Source organism: Dipodomys ordii, unplaced genomic scaffold (genome assembly GCF_000151885.1).
Source record: "Dipodomys ordii isolate 6190 unplaced genomic scaffold, Dord_2.0 Scaffold51, whole genome shotgun sequence".
NCBI lineage: Eukaryota > Metazoa > Chordata > Mammalia > Rodentia > Heteromyidae > Dipodomys > Dipodomys ordii.
In genome coordinates, this window is record NW_012267267.1 from 970,396 (window position 1) to 983,009 (window position 12,614).

The 12,614-nt window shown below is 45.1% G+C and overlaps 1 protein-coding gene across 1 annotated transcript in view; it reads left to right on the forward strand.

Annotated features, from left to right (window-relative positions):
* Window positions 1–12,614, forward strand: part of Csmd2 (CUB and Sushi multiple domains 2) — a 522,404-nt gene that overhangs the window by 306,028 nt on the left and 203,762 nt on the right. Inside the window, exon 13 of the mRNA XM_013020489.1 lies at window positions 6,301–6,483. Within this exon, the coding sequence (XP_012875943.1) occupies window positions 6,301–6,483 (183 nt within the window). The remainder of the gene's footprint in view (window positions 1–6,300; window positions 6,484–12,614) is intronic.

The window sequence follows — 12,614 nt, forward strand, 5'->3', positions numbered from 1 at the left end:
ACACCTCCTCAAGCCCCTCCATCATTTGCATTGGATTCATGGTCATAGCCACCTGTCTGTCCATTCTCTTAACCCAGGGCTTAGAAGTCAAGGCTCTCTGTGCTTAGTGTGGCATTTGACACAATTTCCATGCAGTAAATAGTAAGTGAATTCATACATTAAACCAAATACTCTGTGTGTTCTAGGCAAGGTACTAGGTATACAGTGATCTATACTACTTAATCAGAGCTTGATTCCATAGAGCTCACAGTGGAGGGGGAGGCAGGGCAAGCTGGGCACTCAGCTTATGCCTGATGCCCAATCAGATGGTAAACTCCAGGAGGACAATTTTTGTCCTTTCCCTGCTGCTATGACCCCATGGTCTAGGACAGTAACTAGTAGAATACTGGTGGAAGGAACAGATGAACAGTTAACAAGGGGCAATCACCCCTATGGAGGGAAAGAATGGAGCACCAAGAGAAGGGTAAGAAGTCTAAGGTAAGAAGTCAGTGAAAGTGTGTCAGTAGTTATCAGTGGTGTAAGCTCCTGTCTGTTGGCTGGGAAGTTCACCACATGAAAGGAGAAGAAAGAAAGCACTAGCTTGAGCTGAGACAGAAGTAAAGGAGCAATGAAGGCTCACTGCTTAGAAAGGCAGCCCAGGCTTGGACTACTGTCTCCTTCTAAATGTTCTTCTTCCCTTGGAGAACATCAAAGAGCCAGCAAACTTATAGACATGTGATGCAGTTCCTTCTGGACAGAAGTTGTCATAAAAGAGGATTCCAGTTAACTGTTTAAAATTGGGAAAAAATAAACAGAATGTGACAAATTATACAAGACTGTAGGCATTCACACTAAGTGAGACCAAAGGAAGATATCTTAGGGGAAGAACACAAAGATGCAATGCCTATGTGCCTGTGAGCATTTACAATAATATTTATTCAAATGAACTCCAGGAAATGGAAACAAGAGGGTTTTTCCTTTATTGTTGTTTTTGTTTTCTCTTATTTTTGGCTTGCTTGCTCATTTATCTGTCTTTGGGAGGATAAGGGAGGGCACTGAAATGGAGGGAAAAAGGGTAAACAAATGTGGCAGTGGTACTCACTAGCCACTACATTGAAAATGAACTATACAACTTACGGATTTGGGATGGGAGGGGGAAAATGGGTAAGAGCAAGGGAAGGGGTGATATTGTCCAAAAAGAAATGCACTCTTTAACTGACTTTTGTAACTATAACCCCTCTGTATGTCACCTTTATAATAACAATTTTAAGTGTTTTTCTTAAAAATTAAAAAAGCTTGGGAAGACCGAGAGCTCATAGAAAAGTAAGGATAAAAGAATCCAGAAGGGAAAACAAACATGGCAGCTTCTGAATCTACCTTGTTCAGTAGATTCCCTTTGTGGGGTGAGGTGCCTCACAAGCACATGTCTCCTGCCTCCTAGCTTGCCTTTTGGTTGGCAAAAGAAGGAGGACACTTATAAAGTAGAATTGCATTAAATGAGGTAACAGGAAATTGCAAGAGTGATTTTTTTCCATGTTAAAATTCCATATGTCTTCCTGGAATTATGACAATTCAGTCTTGGTCTGAACCTGACCATGAGAACCAGTAACAAGGGCCTTTGTAGCAGGGTAGTGGATCACAGGGAGCCCTCTTCAGGAAGGCAGGGGGTCTGAATCCCTGTGTTCTCCCCAGGGTTGATGATAGGTTTAAGGGAAAGGCCCATGCCAGGACAAGGGAAATCAAAGAACAGAAGCCAGCCACCATCCTCTCTGCCTTCCTACCAATAACTCCCCAACTCTTATCCAACTCTGCTCTGTTTTTTCCTCTCCCCACATCTATAGCTAGGACCTCTTTGCAAGGCAGCCCTGTCTCCTTTGAGGTCACCATTACTAAGCTCATTTTTCTCCACACTAGATGAACTTCATGCTGCACAGATGGCTCTCAAACTTTCTCTCCACTGCTCATCCACCTGTGTGACCTTCTCCTTTGACCTTACTCTGCCTCCCAGCTCCCTGTTTTCTACCCCTTGCTCATCACTGACACTGGTCCCCTCCTCTCAACTCTAGGTGTTGCCATAGCCTAGTAGTCTATCAGTCCTTGCCCATCTCACTTCCTTTCAGAGCTGTCCGCTCTGGCTGCTGGACTCTATCCTCTAGCACTTCTCAAGCCTCAGTTTCTCAAGTCTTTGATTTGTCACCACTGCCTGCTTCTGTGGTCTCTCACTTGTCCCAGCATCTCCTTTGCTTCAGCTAGCACTCAGCCAAACTTTTAGTTAAGAGCTTCACATCTTTGCCTATTGCCTTTTGTGTCTCCAAATTCAACCCCATTCCCAGTCACCTCTTCCTGTACATCGGGGGTGGGGGGGAAGGGAGGTCAGGAAGTCCTTAACTGCTGCTGGGACAGGGTGCATAGCCCGGCAAGGTAGAGCTCCTACAGTGAGTCACCTCACCCTCAGTGGGCACACAGGTGTGCATGCATCTGGTTTGAGTTCTCGTCTCTTGAGTAACTGCTATAGACATCTATATCATTGTCAAATCCTTATCCCCAGAACTGGCCACCTGCTTTGTCCCAAGGACCATGACCTCCTGCTTTACCTCCTGCCATCCTACCGGAAAGCTCATGAAGCCACCCCTTCCCTGTTTGCTTCTACCAGAAGAGCATCCATCTGGTTGCTAAGGCCAGCTCTTCAGCATTCCCAGGGTGCCTTCTCTGGATGTTAGTGCTGACCTTTTCTATTTCTCTTCCAGTACTTCAGTTGATTATGTAATCATCTATCACCCTCCTCCCTTCCTTCTTCTCCGCTTCCTCATCTTCTTTACCTCCCTGTCTCTGTTCTTCTTTAGCATTAAAATCTGGTCAAGCTTCCATCTTAAGAACTATTTTTCACCGCTATCCCCTACCCACGGCCATATCTCTTCATAAGCTGCTGCCTAATTCTTCTCTTTTCTTTCAAGACCAAGAAATCTTTTCACTGAACATCACCTGTTCTCCCCATGCCATCTTGGAGCCCTTCTCTCTTTGGTATTGGCCCCATCAGGACCCCCAGTCTACTCCTGTCTGCATCACAGGTGGCTTCTTTTGGCTAATCTGCTTTTCAGAGTCTACTAACCTTCGCAAAGTTCATCCTCCTCCAAGCTTCTGTGCTCCCAACCCTCAGGATTTCAGTCCATCATTCTGCTCCCCATTACATCCCTAATGACCCATTCTGAGCCCACATCTCTTCTCACCCTTCTTGGATAGTCTCCACTCATGGGTTCTTTTTATCATCTGTGCTATCTCTCAGTTTCAATTTTTTTTAGCCCTGAATTCTTACCTGGACTTAAAACCCATGTAGACTCTTTCGACTTGAAAATACCATGAGGAGATTTAAAAAAAAAAAAAAAACCTCAGCATGCCCTAGTGAAGACCCACCATTCAGACCTGCCGTTCTGTTTCAGGACAAACCTCAGTACCCAGGCCCAGCCCTCAAGCATGGCATGACAGACCTCTGTCCTTTCCTTCTTCTTCACTCCCACTATAGCCGATGGCTTCTTCCTAAATCAGGCCTCTATACCTTCCTACTTCTCTCCATGCCTACTTCCCAAGCCAGGGCAGAACATCAGAGCGTCTCCCTAATTCCACTGTGAATTTCCTAGTCGTGTAGAGACGCCACAGAGTCAGGCCCTGCATCTATTCCAGTCTCCTCTGTAACGCCATGCACAGGGGTCTACTCTGAGCAAACACTCCAGTGTTGCTGAGGGGATGAATGCTCTCCTTCCCTCCAGCTGGCCGTCTCCAGACCACTCTTCAGATTGAATGATCACTGTGACCTTTCTCACATGGAGATTTTAAACACTGACTGAGTGAAATCTTTCACAGACTCTCCACTACCCACCATCTAAAGTCTAGTTTCCTCAGCAGGCCCATCAAAACCTTTTCCAGCCCTGGCTCTCATCACCTTGTAGAAAACTTGTACAAACTTGCAGAGTACAGTGTGTTGTGGCATAGGAACACAGAGCCATGGAATTGGGAGAGATGGGGAAGAATTATAGAAAAGGTAACATTGATCAAGATGCATTATACTCATCAACCCAGGTGTTGAAATAACACCTCCATACAATTGCTTAAAGATAATTTTCTGAAAGGGCCATAGAAGCTTCACAACTCAAGTTTGGCTCCCTAATCCACTATTTCTAAATTCTATGACCTTAGATGATTGTGTAATGCCTACAGAGGTTTCCTCTCGTTTAAACAGGGAAAATAGTACCTTGCTGTCAGTGACCAAAAGGTGAAATGAGTCAATACACATAAAGGGCTCACAGTGGAAAATAGGAACCCTTAGGTTTGGGTCCTACCATCTGGGAGCAGGACCCAGCTCTGTCTTCCGATGCCAGGTAATGTTCACCAGGTCACCAATGCCTGAAGTGACAGTCCGGGCTTCCCAGGAACATGAGTTGTGGAGAGCATGGTTGGGGCACTGGGAGGGGAGCCTCTGCTTGCTTCCCCACATGCACTTGTCACAGGGGCCCCTTCTTCCTTCAGAAGCCTGGAGCTCTGGGACTGGAGCAAAGGGCCCATCTTCCCTGAAATGCTTCAGAGTGTCGCCTGCCCACCTACCTGAGCATGCACAAAGGCAGCTCAGAAGATGGCTCAGCTATGATTTTGGGGTAGGGAAGGAAAAGGGTGAGGCCAGGGGATGTGTGAGATGCTAGGGGGGTGAACCTGTACTCGAGATTTCTTAGATCTGGCACACGGTCATACAGATCTATACACTCAAGTGCACTTCATGTTTGACTTGTTTGACTCCAGATCTCTTTTCTCTCTCTGTCTCTCTTTCTGTCTCTCTGTCTCTGTCTCTGTCTCTGTCTCTGTCTCTGTCTCTCTCTCTCTCTCTCTCTCTCTCTCTCACACACACACACACACACACACACATACACACACACACACACTCCTCACCACAAAATGCCTTGTTCTTTCCCCTCTCCTAGGACTAGAGGTTCTGATTTTGGGAGTAACCTGAATATGACAATCAGGAGCCTGTACACATGTAATGAAGTCTGGGGCTACCCTGATCAGCCTACAGACACCCCACAGTTGTGGCAAGAAGGCTTTACAGAATCAACTCTCTGGGTCACACACAGTGACTTCAGAGCCATTTCTTCTGACAATCTAGACCAATCCACAGAAAAGTCTGGGTCCCTTTGGCTGCGGAATCCTGTGCAAGTCTGGCATACTCTGCTAATGCCTCCAGATCCCTGTCACCCAAATGCCAGGACTCTCACAGTTATTTTGCCATCTTCCTCCTTAATGACTTCCTGTCCCTCCCACAAAATGTCTCCCTCCCAGGACATACCACCTTCTTCATTTCATAATACTAACTGAGTGCAGCATGGTAGCTATGGGGTGACTGGAGGAGCTCCAAGGACATGGCCAAGGCACACTCCTTCTGAGTCCTGACAGACACTCTCATGAGGTGCCCATCACTTGGGGTCCTCCCATGGGCCCCCTACACATGGCTGACTCCACTATCACCTAGAAAAAACTTTAAAATTTAGTTACTGGGGTGGGGTAGGGGTGGGGGGTAGTGGCTCAACCTGTAATTCTAGCTGCTCAGGGGACTGAGAACTGAGGATCTTGGTTCAAAGTCAGACTAGGCAGGAAAGTCCATGAGATTCTTACCTCCAATTAACCACCAAAAAGCCAGAACTGGATCAGTGGCTCAAGTGATAGAGCACTAACCATGAGCAAAAAAACACTCAGGGACCACATTCAGGCCCTGAGTTCAAGCCCCAGGATCAACACCACAAAACAAAAATATACTTAGTGAATCATTTACTTCATTTTACTGGCTACCATTGAATGGGATGGAATGGAATAATTAAAAAAAAAAAAACCCTTCCTGAAACAGTGCGTCTTTATCAGAAGGCAGTCAGTATTGATTCCCATGTAATCTCTGGTTCATCACAAAGACCACTGCCTTGTGGTCTATGTTTGTGTTAGCCACTCAATGGACTGAATTCAACATCCATGTCAGCCAAGAAGTCTCCAAGCTTTGGAACTTGTGAGGACACCTGGGACAAGTTTACCTATGAGACATGTAAACCCACCCCTCTTCCCACATCGAACATATCCCAGCATCTAGAGCCCTTTATTTGTATAGAGTAACAAACCTGTGGCTTCCTTAGACAGCACAGTATGTAAGCAGGACCCTCATCCTTGGACAAACCGTCTCCCCATGGGCTCTGCGCAGTGACTCATGGAGGGAGGGCAGTGGGTGGAGCAGCTTCAGAAGAGGAACGAAGTCACTTTTGTCTCTGTTTTCTTGTCTTCCTTGTCTTTCAGAGATCGAGCAGGGCAGTTGCGGCGACCCTGGCATACCTGCCTACGGCCGGCGGGAAGGTTCCCGCTTTCACCACGGTGACACACTCAAGTTTGAGTGCCAGCCCGCCTTTGAGCTGGTGGGGCAGAAGGCAATCACATGCCAAAAGAATAACCAGTGGTCAGCTAAGAAGCCAGTCTGTGTGTGTAAGTGAGCGGAGGTGGCTGCTGCAGAGCTCCCCCTAGAGGAGAGGCAAGCTGGTTTCCTTGGGACCACAGTGAAGGGTGCCCATAGCTCCCACTCTGGTTGTTTCTCCTGTTCCTCCAAATGTGGCTGGCTGGGTCTCCATTTCTGGCAGTAACATAGTAGACTGCAGCATTGATGGTTGCTTTTGACCTTTGGGGACTTTCTTTGATGTCATCTTACTCTCCCTGTTGATCTTTAAGGGCAGGGTAGACAGACACCTGGGCATGACCCCATGAGCCTGAGACCCAAGTAAGCCTCCCCTCCCTGGTCACCACCACTGACCATGTGGGGTTGGAGGGACTGGCAGGTCTATATGGTGGTAGCCTCTGGGTGGTTCCTGGAAGGGCCTTGAAGGACATAACATTTCCCATATCGGCTGCCTTGTGTATGGGATTCGTGAAGGGATGTGGGCTCTTTCGGAAGGAGGTTGGAGTTGAGTCTCTTGCATTGAGACAGTGATGAAGCTTGTCATCCTTCCTCTTTGGCAGACTGGCCATACTTCTCAGCGCACAGGATACTGGGAGTCTTAAGGAGGGGAGGGAGTATGAGGAACTTATGGGTGGTAAGAGGCAGCCAGGCATGTCCTGTGTTGGGAAATCCAAAGTTGTAGCTTCTCCGGTCTCTCATCTGTTCTCCTGCTCCTTGCCACCCAACCTTCTCCAGTTCAATCCATGGGTTCCTTCCAGGGAAGGGCAGACAGCCGGACCCTCTGATCCTTCACCTCCCTCAGTGGGCAGCTCAGGCCTTCTGAGTTCCATATGCCACAGAGAGAAGAGCCTGAGAGGCAGTTAGCATCTCTGTGAGGATGAATGAGAGTGGGTGGATAAGTTGGCCAGGTGGGTCATACCACAGTGCTTATGCTTTTCAAACAACAATAACAAAACACTGACTATGTCTGGCAGACCATTTTTGATAACTTGTTAGTTTACTTGTGTAAAAATTCTTCAGGAGTTTAAAGATCAAATCACTCTTAAATGCACATGGAACTTAATCACCTTTATTAAAACAAAAATAACCAATTGCGTGGTATCTGCTCACTTCCCTTCTCCACCCTCCTCTCTCCCCTTCCCCTTTATAGTTGCAGAACTGGGATTTCCCTGCCAATGTTAGCCCCACAGCATGCTGGGAGCATCAGGGACAGAAGGATCAGCAGAGTTAGAAGGGCAGCTCAAGGCCGGCAAGAACAAAGGTTCTGAGCACTGGTGAACTGAATCCAGAACAGAACAAAAACTCTGGAGTTGCTGGCTGGAGTCAGTGTCCAAGGAGGCAAAGGTCTACATGATTGGACCCTCAGGAACCATCTTCTTAACTTCTGAAATCTATCCAGATGAAACAAAAGCCTGAAGAGGGCCAACCAAGGTTCTAGGGTAGAGAGCCAGAAAGAATGAACAGGCAAGGGAAGCTAGCCATGTACTCAGGACCAGCACAAGGCTCCCAGGCCCCAAAAACAGAGATATGATAGCAAGCAGAAGTCACCTAGGAGTAGGGAATAAGAAGCACTCAAATACTCCAAGAATTCAGTGACTTTCTGCCTCTTGGGATTCGTTTTAGAGTATTTTTTTCTAAAATGTTCACCAAGGGCAAGAGACCTTGAAGTACAGCTCACCAGGGCCTTAGATTCTAGAAGCAAGGCTGGCAGACTCCAAAGAGCTGGGTACTGCTCATACATAGCCAAGAGAAAAGAAGATTGAACCATCCCTGCAAGTATGGTTTGGTATTTTCTGTAGTTTCGGACAGGACAAGGGGCCTGAGGCTTGTTGGTCAGAACTGTGAAACAGATATTCTGGGGATGCTGGCATGGTGAGTGTTATAGACAATTCTGGAATGTAGAGGATGATGGCACTCTAGGCACCTCCATCACTCAACTGTGTCAGTATGCTTGTGTGGAACAGAAATCACAGCCTGAGGCTGAGGGATGCGGGCTTCAGTGGAGGAGACCAGACAACTCTCCCTGGGCCTCTGAACCACATAGCAAGGTCACATGTGTGCCTCATGAATAAGAAGGACCATTATCTGTCTCTCTCTGCTTAGTACCCAATCCCTAACCTGGAGTTGTACCCTCTGAGGTCCTGGGCTTTGCCCTCCAGATGCTTGCCATCTGACTGGTAGTTAGGGGATGGTGATAAGAAAGTGTAGATACCCTGAAATAACTTGGAATTCAACATGTGAAGACCCTGATTCTTGGTCCTGCCTTGACTTCCAGACTGTAGTCAGGATGTCTCCTGGATGCTGGCTTCCTAATCAATTCAACAGGGTCAAACTCCCATTTTGACTACAAAAATGCTAAATCTCTTTGATCATATTTACAGTGAAAGATAACTGTCAGCACTAGCCCCTATGTTTTCTGCACAAAGGGTGCTTGGAAACTGCTTCATAAAGTGGGTCATTACAAAACCGGTCATACTTTGATTTAGAGACATTTCTGCTCCAAACTCTGAATCAAAAGAAAAGAAGAAAACCATACTGTCTGATCAATAGAAAAGGTAAAGCACCTGTAAAGATCTATAAAACTATGAAAGAGTAAGGCTGTCTCTGTGTATAGTGGAATGTTCATAAGCATACACATGAACACTTTTAGCAAAAGTTGACATAAATGGCCTGACTTTTCCCCATATCAATCACAATAAATATTAACATTTAATATAAATATTAATTAGCAAAAAATTTTAATGTTCTCTCCTTAGGAGTTAGAAGGCAGTAGAGAAAATTATTGTGGTAGCTCAGATGTCTTTGGAACAGTTGTCCAAAGAAGTATGAAGCAGCTCATGGTTCTTTTTCTTGAAGCATTTTCTTCAAAACAGCATCTTACTAGGGAATTGGCCTACAGAGACCACACAAGTAGACACTTCCTTCATGTTTCCAAACATTCTCTGCAGCACCAGTGACTTCAGAATCATTTCGCTAGCTTTTGAGCTGCCCTCACAGTGGTCGACAGTCTTTTTTCCATCTAGGTTGTCAGTGAGATGAGGTATCTCACAGTTCAGAGCATTTTAAAAGAAAAGATAGAGCCAACTTCTCCCTCCCACCCCTGGCCCTTCTGTCCTTCTTGGTTAATCCTCATCTTCAGGGACAAGTGCTCAGAATCAGTTAGGAAGTAGTTCTACTCTCCATCCATTCAGTGATATTTGTGAGCGTGTATTTTGTGCTAAGCCCTGGGATTTGGAATCTAAGACGTTCAGGCTCTGGCTAAGAAATTTACTCAGCCTGGCTATTCCTGAGGAGAGAACTCTGGCCAGACTGTCTGTGTTCTTCCAGAATCTCTGCTTGTTTTACCTATTACCTTATTGGAGAATGATGAGCTGCTCTCACACATCCTCACCCTGCCCCATTCCTCCTCAATAGAACTACGATGAGAAGTGAGGTACAAATAAGTCCGAGGGTGGTTTGTTCAATCTTTGATGCTTTGCTGACAGGCCAGCAGAGTGCTTCACACTTCATAAGGAAACCAATTATCAGTCCATTAGCAGCCACTTTCAGAAGAAGTTTCAAAACAGCCTTCACCAGAGATGTGCCAGGGTCCACACAAAAGCTCACTTCCCTCCGCCATTTTGTAAAGCCACATAAGAAGGTGTGAATCCTAATTGCTCTATCCTTAATATATATGGCATAGGTGTGAAATGAGAAAGCAAAGCCTCCTAGGACCTACACAGCTTGAGTTACAGTTGAGCAACTGAATCCGTAGAGGTCACAGGAGGCAAAACGTGGTCCTTGGGTGCTTAGCGATGTTACAAAACAGCTCAAGCTAGGCTTGCAAGAGTTGGAAGGTAAAGGAGGTGACCCATGTAGCAGTGCTGCTAGAAATGGCTCTCCTATTATCCTCCTGTCCTTTCCCTTGGCTTCCTCCCCATCCTGCCGCCTCCCATTCTGGAATTATACATGCGCACACACATGCACACTTACACGTACACACACCCAGTCCTAGAAAAAGATGGATTGAGTTGTTGCTACATATCAGGTACTGTCTTCTCCCATGTACCATTATTAAAGTGTAGGGTTTATCAGTATCAGTACTATGGATATTTGAGGCTCAGGTAATTCTTAGTGTGGTGCCATCCTGGGCATTGCAAGACGATGTAGCACCACCCCTGTCATCTACACACTAATTGTAACCACCCAAAACACCCCTGACTTTTCCAGATCTTGTCTGGGTGGAAGCCTCATTCTAGATAAAGAACGTGTCTTCTCTAACATGAAGACCCCAGTTGATTTGCATTGTGAGGTTATGATTAAAGCCTTAGCATTATACTGGTGCAGAAATCCAAGACAAGAGACAATGCTGGTATTTTTTTCACACTTTATGTCATTGGATGAAAAGAATCTTCCCTGCAACTTTGCAGACTATTTATAGATAAAAATTAAATTCAAGACAGAAATTTTTTAAAAAATTGAACTCAGGCTAGAATTTGAGCTGTTTGTTGACAGCAACAACGTGAACCCAAGTTTTCACTTGAAGCCTGTGCTTTTTCAATTGCACCCAATTTCTAGAATCCAGAGACTCAACTGGAGAAGCCAAGACAAGGAATTCTTAGGACAAAATACTAGGCCAGAGTTCAGAAGCACACTGTAGGCTGTGTTACCCTAGGAAGTGATGAAGTTGGACAGGAATTATATTGTGCAATTATATTGTGTACCCATGTGCAACCTACTGGGAAAGAACTTTCTCCTAGTCTTTACTTTTTATTTTCATTCAACCCAACCACTTACCTATCCATCTTGATTTTATACCTAAAGATGCATAAGAGGGGTATGACTCTTGTTATTCAAATTCTAAGCTAGAGGATCCCAGTGATAATCCCGCTGAGGGCAGATGGTGTTTAAATGCCATATCCATATTATGTGCCCTAACACCAGATCAAGAAGCATCTGAAGCTCAGTGGCCAAAACTCAGTACAGGCTTTTGGTAAGGTCTCATATTTTCTTTTTAAATTTTGTTATTAGCTAGTTGTACAACGAGGTTACAGTTCCATACATGAGGTTATGGGTACAATGCATCTTGATCAGTATCACCTCTTCCATTGTTCTCACCCAATTTTTCCCTCCCATCCCTACCCTCAAGTTACATATTTCAACTTAAACATACTGTATATTTAATATCATGGTCCAGTATTTTCAAAGTTTAAATAAGGCTAACAATCTAAATACATTTTGAAAGTTAAAATTTGCTTAATTTCCCTTCCTTTAATGAAAACTTATTTCGAATTGTCTGGTTTTTGTTTTGTTTTAGATTTTTACCCACCTACACATATCTCTCATGTGGGTTTAAATAAAGTGAACATACCATTTTGCATGCTGAGCTCATATTGTGAGTGTATCACACTATGTTGCTACATGTCTTTCATATTTACCTTAAGATTGAGGGACTATTCTGTCTAGTGAATGGAGTGTGACTTATTCAACCAATTGTGCTCAACTATTTCATGCAGGCTATAATGAACATTATCATGCATATGGCTTCTCCTCTTGCTTTTTCTTCTCCTTCCTTTTTCTTTCTTGTCTCTCTCTCTTTTTCCCTCTCTCTTCTCTCTCACTCTCACTCTTTCTTTCATGTGCTCTTTGTAGCAGTACTAGGGCTTGAACTCAGGGCTTTTAGCTTTTTTTTTTTTTTTTTTTCAGTCTTGGGGCTTGAACTCTGGGCCTGAATGCTGTCCCTCAGCTCTTCAGCTCAAGGCTAGTGCTCTACCACTTGAGCTATAGCGCCACTTCTGGTTTTCCGGTGGTTTATTGGAGATAAGAGTTTCACAGACTTTCCTGCCCAGGCTGGCTTTGAACCGCAATCCTCAGATCTCAGCCTCCTGAGTAGCTAGGATTACAGGCGTGAGCCACCAGTGCCCTGTGGCTTTTAGCTTTTTGTTCAAGGCTTGCACTCTTAACAATTGAGCCACATCTCCACTTCTAACTTGCTAGTTAATTGGAGATAAAAGTCTCACAGACTTTTCTGCCTAGGCTGGTATGATCCTCAGATCTCAACTGATATTACAGGTATAAACTACCAGTGTCCAGCCTTCTTCTTCTTCTTCTTCTTCTTCTTCTTCTTCTTCTTCTTCTTCTTCTTCTTCTTCTTCTTCTTCTTCTTCTTCTTCTTCTTCTTCTT